The sequence below is a fragment of the Sprattus sprattus genome (assembly GCF_963457725.1).
Source record: "Sprattus sprattus genome assembly, chromosome: 5".
NCBI classification, from domain to species: domain Eukaryota; kingdom Metazoa; phylum Chordata; class Actinopteri; order Clupeiformes; family Clupeidae; genus Sprattus; species Sprattus sprattus.
In genome coordinates, this window is record NC_137924.1 from 15,577,771 (window position 1) to 15,597,838 (window position 20,068).

The following is a 20,068-nucleotide window of genomic DNA, read 5'->3' on the forward strand; positions in this document are numbered from 1 at the left end:
TTGTTGTTACAATGCTTCTTGGCAATAAATCGTATACCGTTGGAAAGCCTGTTTTCTTCCCTTTCAAATGGTGCCACATTTGTAAGGAGCATGCGTTGGTGGGATGAGCATCAGAGCTGAGTATGTGGGTTGCGCCCATGAAAAATGTGCCAGAATAAACTGAAACTAAGGAAATTTGTGTTTGGTAGATTATTTCTTTGTTGTAACAATGCTTCTTGGCAATAAATCTTATACCGTTGGAAAGCCTGTTTTCTTTCCTCAAATTTTCTTACTTTTTGTTTTATGTTTAGATAAGAGTGTAAATAGCATGCCTGAACAAGTCAGCTAGCTAGATGTTTGGACCAGTGTTGCCATAGTTAATGAGTATTACATAACATTCTAAAGTTGAACCATTTTTATTACTAAAACCATATTCGGACAATCTGGCCTGAATACAGTATGTTTACTTATATACTCATGTAATTGACCAGTGGTTAAGAATCGACTCAGCATATGTAACTTCAGCATTTTGTAATGCAGCCTTTCATCATTTTATGGGTGGTGCAAGATTGGGGCATTACTTTAGTGAAAATGTATGATCAGTGTTTGTTAACCTGTTAATCCAAGTACATTCCCAGCGAAAAGCGAGCTAGAGATATGTAGTCTTATGCTATTCAAGCCAGAGAGTTTTATCAGGTCATGTAAAAGTGTGTGAGATCTATGTGAGGAAGGTGGAGGGTGGTAGAACACACCAAATCCCTAAAGTACATGTACTCTGATATTAGTGTGGAGGAGTGGGTCCTCTCGTGAAAGATTTATTATTTACATGACCATATAGGTATAATGTCCTCTGGACTTTCCATGAAACTACTCTGAATTGCTTTAAATTAATTTATCATAAATGTCCGGTGCTGATTAAGAATTTAAATAGATTCACACTATTGTGTCATTATAGCTCCCTCTACTGGCAAGCCACACAAGATTTAAAGACAACTTTATGAAATGATAATGTAGATACAACCATTTCATCTCTGTTCTGCAAAATAAAAAAATAGATTTCATACAGTATTTTGAAGGTTTTTATTACTGTTTATTATTAGGCTACAGGGCTATCTGATAATGAATTTCCATCTGGGAAACAAGCATTCAGCAAGTAAAATTCACATTTAATCAAACGCTTCTTGCAACACATGAACAACGATTTTCCCCTATACTGTAGTTTTAAATGTTCTCCTATGTAGCGCACACACTCCACAATTTTGGTATTGTATTAGTTTCATTTAATGTGCTGAATAAAAAATATATATATCTTTTCCATTTTCTCATGTTAAATTGCATAGATGGTGTTGATGTTGTTGCAGTATGTTGATATGTTATAATTACAATGGAAGGTAGTCATTTCTAAGCTATTGTGTACATGTACTTGATGGCATGATTTCTGTACCGATATGAGGACTGTTGGCATGATTATTGGCATAGTTGTTGGCATGGTAGTTGGCTTGGCTTGGCCTTTATTTTATAGGTTTTATAGGTTTCGGCTATTACTCAAAAGAATTGCTTGATCAGTAAAAAAAAAGGGGGTGGCACAGCTAAACAAGAGAACAATAGAGCTATGCTGAGTGGTACTATATTATTATGTATTAAAGTGCTATAGAACAAATAAACTCCCCTTTATACTTCCTGAATAGAGATATGTATACAGTAGATATATGTTTTGTATAATAAACCAAAAAAACAAAGCATAGTTCAAGTATTTAAACTGAAGTGAACTTGAAGTAAATTTCCCCCACATATTAACCATGTTAAGATTTCGCCTCCACCAACTGTGGAACAAACCTTCAAACTAAAGCTTTATGTCATTAATAACAAGAAAAAAATCGCAATCTCCTATTATTCCTACACATTTAGGCATATGATATGTGATTGCATGAAAACCTTTTGCATTTGACACTGTAAGATTTAAGCTTTCACGCCAAGGTCCTCACTAAAGAAAGCCTTCACCTCCGTGCCTTTGGAGACGTATTTAATGCTCTCCACCTCTCCCCCGTAGTTGCTGGGCTTCTGGAAGTGAATTTCCAGATAATCCTGCAGATCCTCCTCCTCCAGTGCGTCCTGGATCCCCCTCAGCAGTATGGAACGTGTGGGAGTGCCACAGTAGGTCTAGAACCCAACAAAGACATGTGTCAGAAACAACATGCTAAGTTTGTTCATGTTGACATTACCTGGAAGTTCCTGGCTGGAACTCCAGACATGTGGTTTAGAACAACCTTTTATTTTCCCTGAAATGTCCTGTACCAGCCTGTATATTATTGTGTTTCATTAAGCTTCTATGTGTGCTCATAAAACCGGTACAGCAGAAACCTTGGAAAAAGGGTGTAGAAGTACATTTCTGTAACTACAGTAGGATACCTCATTGAGGGATTTACCTGTGCTTGGAACACACCACACCTGAGACCCCCAAAATCATACCTGGAACTTTTTCAGCTTGTATTGGTAAAGGGGGGCAACATCCACCATCATTTTTCCGCCAGCATCCACAGGGTACCTCCCACTCAGAGCCAGCCTCTCTGCAACTGAGGGAACAAGAACAGGTTTATTTTGTCCTGTTTACAGTAGCAGAAAACTACGAAAGAAAATGAGAGCATATTTCTTTAAATTATAGTTAAAATCAGAAAATCAGTAATTAACAGGAGAGCCCATGTCAATGAGTAAGACTTCATGTTGAGTAGTCTAATGACATTTTCTACAAAATTGTGTTGTATGTTATACCTGCTAGGACATGATACTTCCATAGCTAAGTTCGTTCTATAAAATGCAATCTGCAATATGCCTGAGGCAAAAAGCTCAGACTCAGACAGAACAGACCTCCAGTGTTGAGGAAGGCGATCTGAGCAGTCCCAGAGCTCTTGTCGTAAGAGACCCTCTCCACCTCGCCTCCTCCGCGACTCGGCTTGGAGAAACTGATCTCAAGCCTGTCCCTCATACGTTCCTCAGGCAGGACAGGGGGAGCCTGAGAGACCTGCACTGTCTTCTTAGAGACCGCCAGGTGCACCTAGAACACATAGTGCTGCAGTATAGTCTGTGTTTGTCATTGGTTTTACATAACTAAACTTTCCAGCTGGATAAAATATCTAATACCTTTAACAGATAAACAAATAATAAACAGATAAAGGCAATTCAGCATAGGTGTGTCCTAGATTGCCCTTAACTGATTCAAGAACTAGGGGCATGTTAATGAAAAAATACCTCAAATTTCACAGAAGGCTCCAGATTCAAGCAGAACGGCTTCACATCCATCTTGGTTTGGTCAACAACCACGGAGCACTTGGCCAATCGCAGGATCTGCTGTGCCACTACAAACAAAACACACATAGTAGATACCAACTGTGTGTTCTCCTGAAATCTTGATTTTATGTCCAGATGAACTTTAAAAATGTGTTTGGATAGCACCCCAATAAACACACATTGTTATGAATAAATCAATAAGGTCATTATATATTTGTCTACTTTCAATTAACAACCAGTCTTCTGATTAAAAAAAACTACTATATATTTTTGACACAGGTTGCGCTACATGCTGTACTAGATGTGGATAGCCTGTATGTACCTTTCTCCTCCTCAAAGGTGATAAGCGCTTCTCCTCCACTCAGAAGGGTGCAGGGCCTCTGAGTGATGGTGAACACCCCCTCTGTGTCTGAGCAGAGGTCCTCCCTCTCTTCTTTCTCCACCTCAGAAAACTTCAGACCCTTCTCAGGGATTTCGGCTCTTATCTGAGAAGAACATAGAGGGAATCGTCATCTTGACAGCACTAGCACTAGAACACTGATATAATTCACTTACATTTCTGAATGGCACTGATTTCATTACATTAGAAAAGTGTTAGGTTTACATTAATAAAGGGTTCACGCCTAAGAAGAGGCTTGAACCTCCGCAAATTTGCATTGATTGCTTATCATTTTCATAAGCAATTATCATCCTAAACACTGAGTTTACTTCTTTTCTTTTAAGAAACCAGAAACAGAAACCGTACTGCTAAAATACATAAAGCAAAGCATACCTTAAACCTCCTCTGAAATGTGTCAATTTCGGCCTTTTTTACTTTCCTTTCTTCATGGAACCTCTCCAGATTATTCCTCAGATCTGTGTTCTCTCTCTCTATGGTTCGGATTTGTACCTTTATGACATTAAATGATGACAATCAGAGGCGACCAACTGTTGTATTTTATCATGACTATTTGACCTCAGGGTTGAGGTCAACTGGTTAGTTGATTGTATGAGGCTATATAATCACAAACAATAATATACTACACAAAATGATCATGCATTCAAGAGTAAAGAACATCATCTCATTAAAAAAACATTCAAGACATTAATAACAACAAACATAACAAATTATTACAAACAATTAATTGTCTTCACTTGTTCCTTAGGCTTGAAGTACAGAAACACCTACTGAGATAAGGATTCTATCCATACCTCAATCTCCTTCATTTTGTTTGCGGAATCTTCAGCAAGTTCTTGTTGGGCTTGTAAGATCTTTTGTGTAGAGTCCTGGGCTTGCTTCTTTTTGTCATCTGTATCCAGTTTATCCAAGGTCAGTCTAGATTTTTCTTGATCTGCTTGCTCTACTTTCATCTAAATCAATAAGTAGAAACAGGTTGTATTTACAAGTTCTAGATAAGAAAAATGAACAAAATCATTCCAAACATGTAGAGAATAGACAGCACCTTCCATTGTTCCAGCTCTGCTACTGCTCGTGCAAGGCTCTGTTCATCCTCACTGCTAACAAGCTGAAGAAGTAAGGACACAGACAGAGTCATTTCAACAGCATATTCTTTGAACTAAACATTCAAACATTATTGACAAAAGTATGCCTTGCATTGTTATGCAAGTGGGCCACTGGTTAATGCATGATGCCAATGTCTACATTTATGAAATACTCATCATGCTTTCAGGATTTAATGGAAACGTCTGATTTTTCAAACTGGGCCCTATTTTTAGATCTTTTTGGTTCCAATCTAAAACCGGCGACTGCAAAATGGCTGTACAATGGATTCCTATATGGGAAGCCAGCACATCAAAGTGAAGTGCCACTGTCAGGCTCGTAAATGTTTTTTATAAGGTTCTGAGAACATGAGAAGCGACAGGTGTCTTTATCGTATCAATCAATCGTGTCTTCAAAAGAGTGTCTTCGTCGATATTCTTTAGAACGTTCATTCTACTACATTCTAAATACACTGGCATGACAGCACGCTACCTCCTGAAGGGTTAAAGAATCAGAATCAGAAAACAATAAAAGCAACAACAACTGTTACAGGCAACTCGTTTTGGTATCTTCAAATGCTGTGTAGCCATGTGAAGGACTGAAAACACACATGGCGTTCCCACTAGCAATCTAGGATCCAGGCACAGAAATGTAAAAAAAAGAAGAGTGTACAAGAAGCTTTCACGGCATGACATTGCAAGCTACAGCCTTCAGCAAAACACACTAGTTAGCATGGTAGCAAGCTTTTATCGGTGCCAGTTGAGCTGGTGCTCCAAGCAAGGTTTTTGCATGGTTTTTAGGTAGCCTAGTTGACCGATCGCTTTAGACTAAAAAAAACAATTATGGCTGCTTTACATTTTGTTTCACCAAAAAAAAATAAAAAAAAACATTTTACCTCTCCGTTCATTATTTGAGTGGTATCCGGACTCGCAGATATTCGTGAAATATGAAATCGAAAGTATTTGGGTGAACAACAAATATGACTTCCAGAGCCCCAGCTTATTGATCCCCAAAAATGCCTAGTTCTACTACAAATAATTCTAGTTCTAATTCTAATTCTAATGTTTTAGGCTACTTGTTTTTCTCCTGGTGTTTCCGCGTTGTTTCTGCCAAGCAGGTCCTTGATTAGTTTCCCAGAAATCACATGGGTCAAAAACTATAACGCGAAAGCGAAACTATGTCTAACTAGTTAGGTAAGCTTTGGGCTGGGCTTTTCGGTGTTTCCCGATCGAAATATCCCGGCTTTATCTTATTATTTGTACGTATACCCTTGCGAGCGTATGACAACTGCATTGGCTTAAGAACTATGAGCGATTTTCACTCAAACTCCAAACACCAATTCGTCTTGACAGCATAGGCTATTGGTCATACTTAAAGTCGGCATGGATGAAGTAACATTAATTCTGGAAGGCCTTCCAGCTGACGACTTCACCAACATCAAACCAAAGCTAGATCTATATTTCAAAAACAAAAGAAGATCAGGAGGAGAAATAGCAGAGCTTCACAAGCACCCGACGGATGACAAAAAGGCCTTGCTCGTGTACCTACAAGAGGAAGGTAAGGATGTGTCATGGTATTTCGATAATGATGGTAAAATAGGAAACAAATTATGTACATGACGTGCTACTGTATTGAAGGATGTTTCTGCAATTGAAAGTGACAGTGTGCATGTACATTATCACTTACAAAATGAATGAGGGCTACAGTCACCTGTGACCGAGAGACAAACAACTTTTGATGACAATGTCTTCTCTCAGGTGCCCAGAAAGTTCTTGATAAAAAGGTGCACAAGATAGCTTTTAAAGGCTTTGGAGAAGTGGAGCTTATGGTGAAACGGCAAGATGATAACAGTTCAAAAACAGCTAAAAACAAGCCTCCGGTTGCACATCGTCCTCAAATGAATAAACCTACTCCAGATAAGACGCCGATGTCCCCCCAAAGGAAGAGGGTATGTTCCAGCTGAGTGTTAATTGCATTGTGTGCTTACACACTATGAACATTTCACTTAGAAATTATGTCCACACTGCATCTGAAGATATTTAATACAATTCAGACCTACTCATAAGCAGTGGTGTAGTGGTCCCTGGAGAAGTGGGTTTCCTCTTATTTAATTTTTTAAGCAGCCCATACAGCACAGGATAAACGCCCTGTTTTGAGAAGTGGGTATACGCAATGCTGACTGAAAGAGTGGGTATACTCCGTATACCCTGGACTACACCACTGCTCATAAGGACTCAATTGTTTAACAATGAGGAAGTGATCATGTGCTTCATGTTACTTATTAAGCTAGAGGAGTACCCTGATTATTAATAAACTGTTAAATCTGTTTCCGCTATATCGACAAAAGTGCCACAACACATTATGGTAAAACATATGACACTGTCATTGTCTTTCTTTTCATTTTAATGATAAAGCCTCCAGACCTGACTGAAGAACAAAAAGGTATCAGTGTCTTACATTAATATCAAAAAGTTAAATGTTAGAATATTTAAATATGGTTTTGCTACATTCATAGCAAACTGGTTTTCAAATTGTGCATATTTGACCAACCAATATACAACCAAAAGCTTGGAAAATGTTTTCAAGCAAAGCAATGTGGTGTTTGTGTGTGATCTTTTATGCTCAGAGCCAAAACACGAGACCAGTGAAGTTGATGCCCTTATTGTGACCAGCACAGAAATAATTGACAAGGATATCCTCCACATGTACTTTGAACAGTTCTCAGAGAACTGTGAAATACAGAAGAATGGAGAGACTCAGTGGATTGTTGAATTTGCTAACCCGTCAGGTAAAACCATTAGACTTATGTATTTGCACTTAATACTACTACTACTACTAATAATTATCATTATTATTATAAATAATGTCATAGATGCAATTCAGCTATCAATGTAAAAGTGCTTTTAAACCTCAAACAGATGCACAGAAGGTTCTAGCCAAGGAAAAACATGATCTGGGGATCTCGGTTGAGGTGTACAATGAGCAAGATATGCAAAAGAAACGGGACCCTCGGCGATTCATCCTGAGTGGGTTTGGTGAAAGATGCAAGTTGCAAGTCGTCTCAGTGTACATTGGCAGCTGTTGTCAAGGGACAGAGCACACATGGGAGATTCTTGAAGATGAGAAGATACTGGTAACCTTCAAAAGTGACATTGGTGAGTTTAAAAACGCTGCCTATGCTGCACATTGTTGTGGCATGATGAACTAGTTGTATTTCTGAGTATCTGTGGACTTTTTACATTTTCAAATATTTTTACTTTAGGCCAAAGTTTTGTTAAAAACAATATTCATTATAAATACCCAAATGTTTTTATTTATTACTAATTAAATTGTTTAAGTGCACCTATTTATTCTCCTAGATATACAGTCCTTTGTGAAGAGATGTGCCAAAAAGAAGTGTCAGGGCATGGAGATCACAGCCACTTGTGTGGAATATACTGACTCAGTACTTGTCCAAGGCGACATGAGTGAGGTTTCAGATGATGCATTGATGTTGTACCTCACCAACAAAAAGAGGAGCCGAGGCGGAGAGGTCAAGTCCCTCACATGGGTCGACAGGAGGAAAAGTGTTGTGGTTGCCTTTGAAGACTGCCATGGTATGTGTATCATCATACTCGTTGCAGGACTCCAGAAAAACAGGTTCAGCCGGCTAATATTTCAAGCCAACAGACAATTAATGAGTCATTCACCCTCATGCTGTGTTCCAATCAGAAATTACCGATTTGAAACTTCAGTCTGTCATAAAAATCTTAAACTCATGAGGATTATACATTTCTTGATGAATATTTTATGTGTTGTTAATTTTTAAATACAGTTTTCCGTTTACAAAATATTAATAATCCTGAGATTTGCACTAGTTGTTTGTATTGAATTTCCCTTATTTTGAATAAACCCAGCCGGTACAGCATCACTATAAGGGGGCTTAAAAAAAGAAAAGATATAATTGTAAAAAAAAAACTCACAAAGACAATTACTTGCTTTTTTAGAAAGGTTTTAATAAAAATAGATCAAAATCAAATGTTTAAAATCATTATTACAGTTTATGTCAATTCAAACCGGAACCACAACAAGTAATCATGAGGGTTAAATCCACAATATAATTTAAGGCTGGTTTGAACATGTTCCCTGAAAAAAAGGTGATCATTCCTGGTGGAATCTGGGTCATAGGCCATCGTGCTCCCCTTGCATAATGCGTGAGGGAATAATACAATGCAACTAAATGAAACAAATTACATCTGTTTCCAGGCCGACTAGTCCAAATCAGTAATGAAGGCCCATAGGGTCAAGGAATTATTATTATTATGTATCATGGATTAAGTATAGTGAATACTGGGGGAAACCAATATTTCCTCGAGATTCACAAATTATTAAGCATACTGCTCCTAAGAAATCAGAAGGTTGTTTGTTCAGTGGCAATACGAGTGTTTTACTGTGTGTGTGGAATATCCCAGTCAGTGTGATATACCTGTTGCTCCTACTGTTCAAAGTTCAAAGTACTTTATTTGTCATTGTCACAAAGACAACGAGACCGTAGAGGCAGCAACAGACAGCTAAAAACTTAAGTTGCTGTGGAAATTATCTGCTACAGCTAAAAAATAATAAATAACAATTCGAAAATAGATAAATAAATCTCTGAGAAAATAAAAAAAAAGAAATATGAGGTGCATCAATAGTTACAGGGTAGAGTGTTAGAGTCCAGTCCATGGGGGGCGGGCAGGCTGGGCCGGGGGGAGAGGGGGAGGGGGGTTAGGGCGAGCTGTTGAGAAGCCTTATTGCATGAGGATAGAAGCTCTTTGCCATCCTGGAGGTGCGTGTCTTTGTCAATCTGAACCTTTTCCCTGACGGGAGTAACGTGAACAGATGATAGGCAGGTGGGAAGGGTCCGTGAGGATGCGATTTGAACGCTGCAGGCAACGGGAGGAGGAGATGGCATAGATGTCGGGCAGCTCTGCTCCGATGATCCTTCCCGCTGTTTTAATCAGCCTCTGGATGGCTGCCTGCTCCGCCTTTGTGCAGCTGGAGAACCATACGTTCAGGCAGTATGTCAGCACACTCTCTATCGCACAGCGGTAGAAGTTGCTCAGTAGTCTCTGAGGAAGGCGTTCTTTCCTCAACTTCCGGAGGTAGAAGAGGCGTTGCTGGGCCTTCCCCAAGAAGGAAGCTGTGTTGTTGTCCCAGGACAACTCCTCTGTCAGCGTAAGACCCAGAAACTTAAAAGAGGTGACTTTAGTTTTCTTTAACTTGAGACTGAGGTTGTGCTCAGAACATCAGACTGGCAGGTTTCCCACTTCTTGAGGTTTAAGTCCTGAAGTTTGGAGATGAGTTTGCCTGGAAGGATCGTATTGAAAGCAGAACTGTAATCTATAAAGAGAATACGGATATTAGTGTTCTTTAACTCCAGGTGCTCCAGTGCAGTGTTAACCAGCAGGGCTAATGCATCCTCTGTAGATCTGTTCGCTTTGTAGGCAAATTGGTGCTGATCAAAGGAAGATGGTGTGATGCCTCTTATGTGTTTCATCACCATCCTTTCCAAACATTTCAACATTACTGACAGAACTCTAACCATGTTACAACTGGTATTGTTGTCTTAACTGCTCTGTTGATGTAGACTAAGTTACTCAGACATTTGGTGCCCTATTGTAAATAGAGACTGTTTTCCCTTTTTACAGTTGTCAGCCGAATCTCGGAGAAGAAGCATCACATTTTTGGCACAGATCTCAGCATTTTACCCTTCTACTCCAACTTCCAAAAGTCACTGGTGGGCACAGCCCCCTCGTCATTGGTCAAACCCTCGGATGTCACCATCCCTATCAAGAAAGCACTCCATGATTACATTACTCGCAATGAGGTGTGCAAGAAAGAGATCATTAGTGAACTAGGAAAGATCCATAGTAACGTCGCCTTTGACAAAAGCTCAGACACTTGTCTTATACTTAGTTTTGATGTCGTCCCAGAGTCTCTACTCGCACTGAGGTTTGGGTCCAACTGGGAAGATAAAGTCAAAAAAGCAACCCAAGACCTTTTGGATAAATACAGTGTGGATGAACTGGCTGTTGAGCCAGATGTCTGGGCTCGAATAGAGGGTGCCAGCATCAAGCTGAGTTCCCTCAATGCCACTGTGCGCTACAAGGAAGAAACTACTACGGTTGTGGTTGTGGGTCTACAGGGTGATGTGAGGAGCTGCGTGGATGATATCAGGCAGATAGCGGAGATCGCCAGCCAAGAACTGGAACGTGAAAGGAACACGATCGAGCAACGGATCCAGATGGGCTCCAGGGAGGAGCTGGATTTCATATGGGACCGTATGCACACCAGTGTAGGAGAGCTGGACTTTTCCAAAGATGAAACAAGCTTGACTTTTGTCCTCAAAGGTTTGAGGGACCGTGTGACTGAGGTAGAGGGGATCCTGAAAGACAAACAGAGTGATGTTGTCAATCAGCCGCTTGAGTTGTCACCAGCTCGGATAGAGTTCATTAACCTTGCAGGTCCAAAGAAATTAGAGAGAGACCTAGCTCAGAACAACATATTTATTTCCTTATCGAATCAAGAGGAATCCATTAACGTCATTGCAGAACGAAAGGATGTTAAGCGTGCTGAAGATAACCTAGTTGAAATACTCAAAGAAGAAGAGCTTCATCTTACCCCTGATCAGGAGATGGTCACCCAGGGGGAAGAATGGAAGGAGTTTTATGAGGGCTTACAGGATGAGGTAAAATCCAGCAACAGTGTCCTCTATCTTAAAGTTCTGGAGGGGAAGATTCAGGTATGTGCCTTCTCCACTGTGTTCGAAGAAGTGTCAAGGAAGCTCAAAGGATATCTAGAAAACAAGAAGCCAACAACTGAAGAAGTAACCCTGAAGTCTGTGAGAGAGGTAGAATTTGTTCATTATTGTATGAATCTCTCAGAATATCCTGAGCTGAAGTCCCTTCGTGTGACCATATTACCCAACATGACGGAGGGCTCGCCTTGTTTGAAGATTACAGCACCAAACAGTGTCATCAAAGAAGCTGTGACTGTGGTGAAGAACAAACTGACACCAATTGTGAGTGACACGTTCCTTTACCGTAAGGCAGGAGAGTCCAAAGTGCTGGAGAAAAATCAACAGTCACTCCACACAAAAGCTAAGGATATGGGATGCAAACTATACTTCACAGTCCAGAAACCTCCTGATGTGAAAGTAGATGATGGGCTCACAGCAGCGGCTCCTCAACCTTCAGTGAGTTTCCCCAAGCTCTCCCCTCTCCAGACAACTCCACTTACAGTCTATCACTTCATCAAAATGTGCAACATTTTATTACAAGATTGTTGCTCTCGAGGCTTAATCACTGAATAACTTTAACAGCATCAGTTAGTGAAGGTTGATGAAGTTCAGATTTCATATGTGCTCCTTTGGTAATACACAAAGACAAGACTATGAGCTACATGTGAATAACTTTAGTTGCGTCTCATGATGGATCGTTCTCATCTGTCTTCTTCCTTGTGCAGGCAGGGGCAGGGGCAGGGGCAGGGGCAGGGGCAGGGGCAACAGGCCCCACTCCCACCTCTCCATCTCAGACACCAAATTCAGGAACGGACCTAAAAGGTTTGTCTTTTGCCATTGTTTTGCTACTTGCCTTCTTTTGGTGTTGTAAGCATGTAAGACAATAGACCTCATTGAGTGATTTTATTCTGATTACATGTTGCATACTGGCTTGGCAATTGGCAGTGAACATCAGTGGTGTGTCAGTATTCCTCAAAAAAGGAGATATAACTAAAGAGACAGTTGATGTCATTGTGAATTCCACCAATACCTCTCTGAATCTTACAACTGGTAAGTGATTTTGCTGCACAGCATATCAATTTTCTCTCTCTGTCTATCTCTTTCTCTTTTTCTCTTTCTCTCTTTCTCTCTATCTGTCTATCTAGTGCTATTTGATTATAATTGAATCGTCAATGTTTAAACCAAACAACATTAATAACGAAGTTGAAATGAATGAATCTGTAACGATGTACATTTACTAAATGATAATGAATTTCCCGACAATGTCACATAGAATTGGAGTATAATAAGATCTCTTTCCAAAAGGTGTTTCAGGAGCCATTCTCAAAGCAGCAGGTCAATCAGTAGAGGCTGAATGCAAAGCTCTTGGTAAGTTAGAGCTCCGTGCAATTATGTGTCTGTCCTCAATTCAACAGAATTGGGAATACTTTTCACACATAGTATATAATAACATTACATGTACTGTTTTATTTTCCAGGCACTATAGCATCTGATACAGTGGTCCTCACCTCTGGTGGGAAGTTGTCATGTAAACACATTGCTCACATGGCTGGGCCCAACACTGCTGCTGACATTACATCCTCCATTGAGAAGGTTCTAGATCTCTGTGAAGGAAAGACAGCTTCTTCTTTGTCAGTTCCTGCCATCGGAACAGGTGACATGTCTTGAGTTTTGAAACCTTAGATTAAAATGTTGCATGTGATTTTGGTTCTTAGTGTTGTTGGTAAATACAACATCAACTTATGCTTACAGGTAGAGGTGGTATTGGAGCAAAAGAGTGCCTTAGAGCTATTGTCAAAGGTCTGGAGAATCATCTGTCCTGCACCACCCCATCAAGTGTCAACGCCATGTACCTGGTCATTTTTGAGCAGAAGATATTTGACTCCTTCTCTGACTATTTCAACAAGAAGAATATGGTTGGTAATTTTAATGAGCTATTATTAAGTACTGCATCACACCTTCTTAAACTATTGTTTCATGAAGTTGATGTTGTCCTGTTTTTGTAGGGCTCCTCAACAATTAGACACAGTCGCCATGGAACACTTGCTGCAGATGAAGGTATTGTAGTCACTATTACGAATGCAGACTAACATGTTTGCAGAATGTGACAATTATATACAGCAATTGCTTAAAAAAACAAATCAGTTTGCTAAACAAAAAGTGATCCTCATGATATCTAAAAGTGCTGTTAAATCTCCTTTAGTGAAGATTGGTGGTGTGAGAATTCAAGTGAAGAAGGGTAACATCACCATGGAAACGGTAAAGGGCATCGTGAACACCACCAGCAGTGACATGTCCTTGCAAGGAGGTACGTTATCTAAAGCACATGTGCATGAATGCAATAACTAAAAGCGTCTCAGTAAGGTGTCTCTGAGCACGACCATATATTTACAGTTGGACTAAACCATAGGTATACTGTACAGTTGGACCAAACCAATAACGTACCATGAAGGCATTCATGTCACCATTTGTTAAATATAAAGAAACAATCATTCACTGCAAATCGAATGTGTTCCTCAACTGCAATGATATTTCTAGAGTAATGTATTTTACAAATGGCAGTTCCTATCTATTTTGCAGGGGTTTCAGGAGCTATATTCCGGGCAGCCGGATCATCAGTAGAGCAGGAGTGCAAGACCCATGGTAAGTATCGACTGTGTAATACAACACTTACACTTACATTAGTCCTTTAGTACAGGGGTCCCCAACCTTTTTTGCATCACGGACCGGTTTAATGTAGGGAATTTTTTCACGGACCGGCTTCAAGGTGTCATTTTACACCACTTATTAGTCACGTCATCCATTCATATTGATGTGAGGCAAGCGCGAGTTTGATACAATGAAGCCCGGTCTGCTCATATACACAACAGCTAACATTAACGTTAGGTATTACGAACGTACAGTGCATGAAAAATACAACTCACCATAACTCCGAATCAGTGCTTGGTCTCCATGTGCCGAAGCAGTTTTGAAGGCTTCATTGGCTCGTTTGTTAGCTTGTCGCCACATATTAAACAGAGCGGACTTGGTGCTTGAGAATCACCTGTTGCAATAAACCCGTATTTTAAAGTAGCCTATGACTCCTGGTATTGTCTGTTAAAAGAAGCTTTCTTTTTTTGAGGTTCTAGGCTCCTCTTCTGGCTCCTTAATTGACCGTTTCACCTTTGAAGCTCTCCAAAGATGTTTGTTGTATTACTAATTTTCGCTAGAATGCGGGCTTTTTTTTTTAAGTGACATATCACGTGAACGAGACAAGCGTCTTGACGTGACAAGAGGCACAGGCGAATGTTACGTCCGGGAAAATCCGGTAGTTTTTCAAAATAAAACACCTTTCAGACTCCAATAATTAATACAGCGGAAATTATATAAATTATTTATTCTTTCTGTGCGGCCCGGTAACAAATACCTCACGGACCGGTACCGGGCCGCGGCCCGGTGGTTGGGGACCACTGCTTTAGTAGACGCTTTTATTCCAAAGCGACGAACAAGGGAGAGAACAGTCAAGGTACGAGCAATAAAGACCTAGTGTAACAATAAATACTATTTTGCATAAGAAAAAGAAAAAAAGTGCAGGAATGTAACTGCTGTAAGGGCAAGTTAAGTACTAGTAGAAATGCAAGTTAAACACTGCTACAACACCCACTTTAAACATGCCTCTCACCATTTCCTTCACATTTGCCCGTGTGCACTAAAGGTCCACTCAAAGGCAACACAGCTGCAGTGACCAGCGGTGGCAACTTGCAGTGCGATTTCATCATTCACCTGATGGGCCCGCACTCTGCGGCCGATGCAACATCTCGTGTGCAGAACGTTCTGGAGAGGTGTGAGGAGAAAACCATCACCACAGTCTCCTTTCCAGCAGTTGGCACTGGTAAAAGGAGTTTATGGCTAGACTTAAATGAAATGAGCCCACTTAACATGTTAAAGTTATCTAATTGATAAGTACATCAACACTTAAGGTGATGGTACGCATGGCATCTTTTGAGCAATGTTGCCAGGCAGTGCTGATGTGCAATGTTATTCAGGTACTTTTTTTCCAGTGATGACGGGCAACAAATTCTTATCCGGAGACCTTAAATCATCAGTGGGCAACTTGCCACCATCATCCAGTCAGAACACTAGGAACCTGTTGTGTGGTTGCCTGGCAACATGGCTCAAAAAGTTGCCCCTAAGTTTTGTCATCACCATGATTCTTTATTTTGCTTTGAAGGTGGTGGTGGTCTGAAGGGACAAGAGGCCATCAATGCCATGTTGCAGGGTATGGAGGACCATTTTTCTCAGTGCTCTCCAACGGTCCTTAAGCTGATCTACATCGTCATCGACCGTGACAACATCCTCCAGGCGTTCTTACAAGGACTTCAGCAGTGGAAGGCCAAAAAGCAGGTATGGGGCCACCAAGTGAGTCTTAAGGACATGGTAGGCACTGTGCAATGGAGCTTGCAAGCTTAGAAGCTACTTTAACTTACGAATAATTCGTTTTGTGATTTGTTCAGTGATAATACATTTTCATGTTACATTTTGACAGGATAATGATGATGAAGATGAAGATGAAGATAATGAAATTGAGGATTCTGATGAACACAGCAGTGGGGAGGAGTTATCAGCGGAGGAAGAAGAGGAAGACATGCCAGACGGTTAGACTTGAGAATATTACAAGTCATGTGCAAATTATGAGTGGAATTCTTCTAATAAGTGGAGCCTGTAATGGGTTTGCTATAAAGCTGTTTGGCAATTTGTTTTTTAGTCTGGTAAATGAATGCAGGCAAATGTTTAGTCTGTAATGGACTGCAAGTATACCTATGTGTGCCATCTGAAAAAAATCAGATGGGTATAATTATCACACCGCGGGAACTGCACATTTTAACAGTAGGGCCCACGTGCCAACTTGACTTTGGGGCTTGCATCGTGTTTGTTCTCCTCTGAATGTTTTTGTTAGTCGAGAATATGAATACAGGCAAACGTTTTGTCTGTTGTCATGGTAACTTCAGATGGGTGTCATTATCAGAAATGAATACTGTACAAGAAATCTGTCTGCCAATTCGACCATGGGGAATGTACAAATCATTAGAGAACTCTGCTAATGAGTGTCACCTGTAATTGCTTAACATTTTCTGAAAAAGATAATGTTTGTAAGAAATCTGTGCTTTACCCTTAACCCTTTTGTGTACAGGCCAAAACACTGAAACAATGATTGGGCAAATTAAAGTCAAAGTGTTTTGTGGTGACATCACAAAAGAGACAACACAGGCCATTGTCAATAGCACCAACACAAGTCTGGACTTAAATTCAGGTGAGGACCTTGCCTTCTCAGAGTGACAATTTCTGTTTTCACATGACTGTGTTCTTCAAGGACGTAACTGATTCCTCTTTTGTCTTGTAAAGTGATCAGTGTTAAGCATTTTGACTGTGTAATCACCAGGAGTCTCAGGAGCTATTCTGAAAGCGGCTGGACAGGCCGTCGTTGATGAGTGCAAATCAAAGGGTGTGTATTCAGACCTCTGTACAGTGGATGTCTTATTATGTGTAATAAATAAATGAAACGTTATCAGGAATGTATGTACACAAAAAACAAGTTATATATGGTGCTTGCTACTATTCATGGTAGGTCTTCGTACATATCCACGCACATATGTGAGCACTACTGTGTTAATCTTGAAACCATTTTGATGTGAATGATTGTATAACAGTATGATTATATTTTTATGACTGTGTATAACACAAGTTCATGCAGTGTTTAAATTGTTAGAACCAAACCAAGCTAAACAAACAGGATTGCAGTTTACTGATTTCTCTCAATCTTGGTTTTCCTTTTTCAGGCGCCCAGCCTAGTGATGGTGTAGTCCTTACCCAGGCAGGGAACCTGGTAACTAAACACATTGCCCACATGGTTGGCCAAACAAAGGAGAAGGAAATCACAAGCTCTGTGTACAAAGTTCTAAAATTGTGCGAAGAAAACAATATCCAGTCTGTGTCCTTTCCAGCACTGGGGACAGGTAAGCCAGTGGTGCTAGTGGTGTTGTAGATTTGACATTCAAGTAACAAGCACATCCCTATATGCATGACCATTCTCATGAAAATGCATCAGTAAACATTGGGCAGTAATGAACACCATGAATGTTTGTGTATATTGACTTATACATCTGCCAGCTGAATAACTGTTTGTAAGCGATCAGTCTTAAATCATGTAAGAGCATTTGTTGTTGTCAAAATGTCTAGATGTTTTTTTTAAAGGTGACCTAGGTAGTTTTTGATACCAAAATACTGTTTGTATTGTACTTTTATTCTGTTTTAGTGTTGTTTATGTTGGGCATTGCTAATCCATGCTCATCCATTTCCTTAGGCGCTGGAAACTTAGGAGCAGCTCAGGTGGCACATGCCATGATAGATGCTGTTTCTAATTTTACCATTGACAGACCAAAAGCTGTAAATGCTGTGCACATCGTCATATTCCAACCCAAGATGTTGTCAGACTTTGTGGAGGCTCTGAAGAATTTAAAGAAAATAACACCTACAACCCTAAGTAAGTGGGTTTGGACATTTTTAAAATATATATTTACAATTTTTTTTTCTTTTAACATCTTGCTTCTTGGTTATTTTGTACAGGCCTATTAACAAAACAGTTATCACTCAGTCTGAAGGCTTTGGGGAAAGTGCACTCTTTGCTTACTAAGGCTGCCCAGCCTTCAGCCATATCCCTAGCTGCTGCAGTAGCCAATGTGACTTTCCCCGTCATGGCTGTTGAAGTTTACAGTACATCCTCTAATGACCTGCTGCAAGTCCAGAAGCTCCTGAACGACCTGCTCTCTGAGGAGTGTTGCAGTGAGGATGTGGTCTCCAAACATCTCAACCTGCTCTCTGAGTCTGACAAGCAAGCCATAGTTGCCCTCAACCAGAGCCAGCAGGTGCAGATCCTCGTAGCAGCCACCGACAAGCTGTCCGTTTCGGGGAAGAGGAATGACGTGCTGGCCGCCACAGGGAAGATCAAGGACCTCCTCCTAGGGGTGCAGGAGAGGGAGGCACGAGAGAGCGGGGAGAAGCTGGTCAAGGAGACCCTGCGCTGGGAAGTTGCAGAGGGCGAGATGTGGAAGGCGTTTGACTCGAACATCAACTACACCATTGAGTCTGCCTTCCAACAGAAAGAGAAGAAGGTAGTGTTCCAGGATGGGGGGGAGACCTATACGGTGGACCTAAAGAAGAAGACGTGCACAGATAGTAAGGGGAAAATACGGTGTATAAAAAAGACTCTGCTTGGAGACTCAGACACAGGTAACTTGAGGTTTTGAGAAATATTCAGAGGTCACTTATGTGTTTGAAGACATGCGTATTCATCATTATGGTACAATGTCATTACACAGGTTGACTCTTCCTCACCACTTTAACATTTTCTCCACCTTTATAGCCATCATTCATCATCCAGCCACATGGACTCCAATGACTGGGAAAACTCATGATATTGTCGCACTCTCATCCACTTCAGAAGAGTACAAGAAAATTGAAAACGAGTTCCTGACGAGTAGCGTACACCCTACACCAACCCAAGTTCAAAAGTTCCAAGTAGTCAAGGTAATTACTTTATCTTCAAGTGAGAAGTAAGATCCAAACGTATGGTTCATTGGTTAGAGAGAAAGCTAAGGCTGTAACATTGATTTATGCCACCACATACAGATTGAAAGGATTCAGTGTCTGGACCAGTGGCAGCGGTATGCAGTGTTGAAGCAGACTATCGATAAGAGGCACCATGGTCAGAAGAATCAGCGCGATCTTTATCATGGAACAACCAAGGAAATCGCTCATAAAATCAACTCTTATGGCTTTAACAGGAGCTTCTGCGGCAGGAATGGTACCGATCATTCATATTGTTAATGTAGCATGAATTTTGTCGGCCATAAGAAAGTTAAATATGTTGACATCTCCTCTGCATCACCTTTTGGAGTTTTGCACATGATTAGGCGGGAATACATTGTACTGAACACTGCCTGTGGGACACATGGATAATCAGATAGATCTCCCACCCTCAAAAACATGACTTGAGCTCTCCTCATTGGAGGCTCATGAGGACTGTGTTGAGAAAAGCACTAATTTTGATTCCAGGCTACACAGTATTCCAACGAAGCTAGCTACAATTTCAGAATCATTTGAAGATTAGTCTCGCCTTATTTTCACGACTCTTCTTTGTGCCTCTGTTAACATTTGATTTTGCTTTAATACATTTCTCGTCTCTTTTCCTGGACAGCCACTGTCCATGGTGAGGGGACATATTTTGCCAAAGACGCATGGTACTCCTGCTGTGACGCGTACTCAAATCCGGATCCTGCGGGTCTGAAGTACATGTACAGGGCCAGAGTTCTGACCGGCTCGCCCTGCAAGTCTAGAGGTGGCATGAAGGAACCTGACCCACTGGACGCCAACAACATGCAAGCAGGCCTGCATGACTGTGCCGTGGACAACCTGGCAAATCCCTTCATTTTTGTGGTGTTCTGTGATGCTGGAGCCTACCCTGACTACCTCATCACATTTAAAAAAGCATAAACATACATACATAAAACTGGCCTCTCGATCAGAAA

At 40.7% G+C, this 20,068-nt stretch overlaps 2 protein-coding genes across 2 annotated transcripts; one reads left to right on the forward strand and one right to left on the reverse strand.

Annotated features, from left to right (window-relative positions):
- Positions 1-1,084: 1,084 nt before the first annotated feature.
- nmi (N-myc (and STAT) interactor) lies at positions 1,085-6,040 on the reverse strand. Its single transcript, XM_080839362.1, has 9 exons — positions 5,640-6,040; positions 4,707-4,769; positions 4,456-4,614; positions 4,037-4,153; positions 3,587-3,749; positions 3,226-3,332; positions 2,845-3,031; positions 2,449-2,552; positions 1,085-2,139 (listed from the first exon to the last, which is right to left on the reverse strand). Exons 1-9 carry the CDS (start codon positions 5,649-5,651, stop codon positions 1,939-1,941), a joined length of 1,113 nt encoding a protein of 370 aa, XP_080695488.1. The 5' UTR covers positions 5,652-6,040; the 3' UTR covers positions 1,085-1,938.
- Positions 6,037-20,047, forward strand: parp14rs3 (poly(ADP-ribose) polymerase family member 14-related sequence 3). The gene is made up of 26 exons (XM_080839363.1): positions 6,037-6,301; positions 6,502-6,692; positions 7,159-7,186; positions 7,371-7,532; positions 7,663-7,899; positions 8,104-8,340; positions 10,414-11,960; positions 12,230-12,326; positions 12,450-12,554; positions 12,810-12,872; positions 12,982-13,158; positions 13,257-13,420; positions 13,511-13,562; positions 13,708-13,812; positions 14,085-14,147; positions 15,199-15,375; positions 15,715-15,887; positions 16,030-16,138; positions 16,675-16,794; positions 16,924-16,986; positions 17,321-17,497; positions 17,845-18,024; positions 18,108-18,770; positions 18,904-19,067; positions 19,170-19,344; positions 19,738-20,047. The coding sequence occupies exons 1-26, from the start codon at positions 6,127-6,129 to the stop codon at positions 20,031-20,033; spliced, it is 5,700 nt and encodes a 1,899-aa protein (XP_080695489.1). The 5' UTR covers positions 6,037-6,126; the 3' UTR covers positions 20,034-20,047.
- Positions 20,048-20,068: the final 21 nt, after the last annotated feature.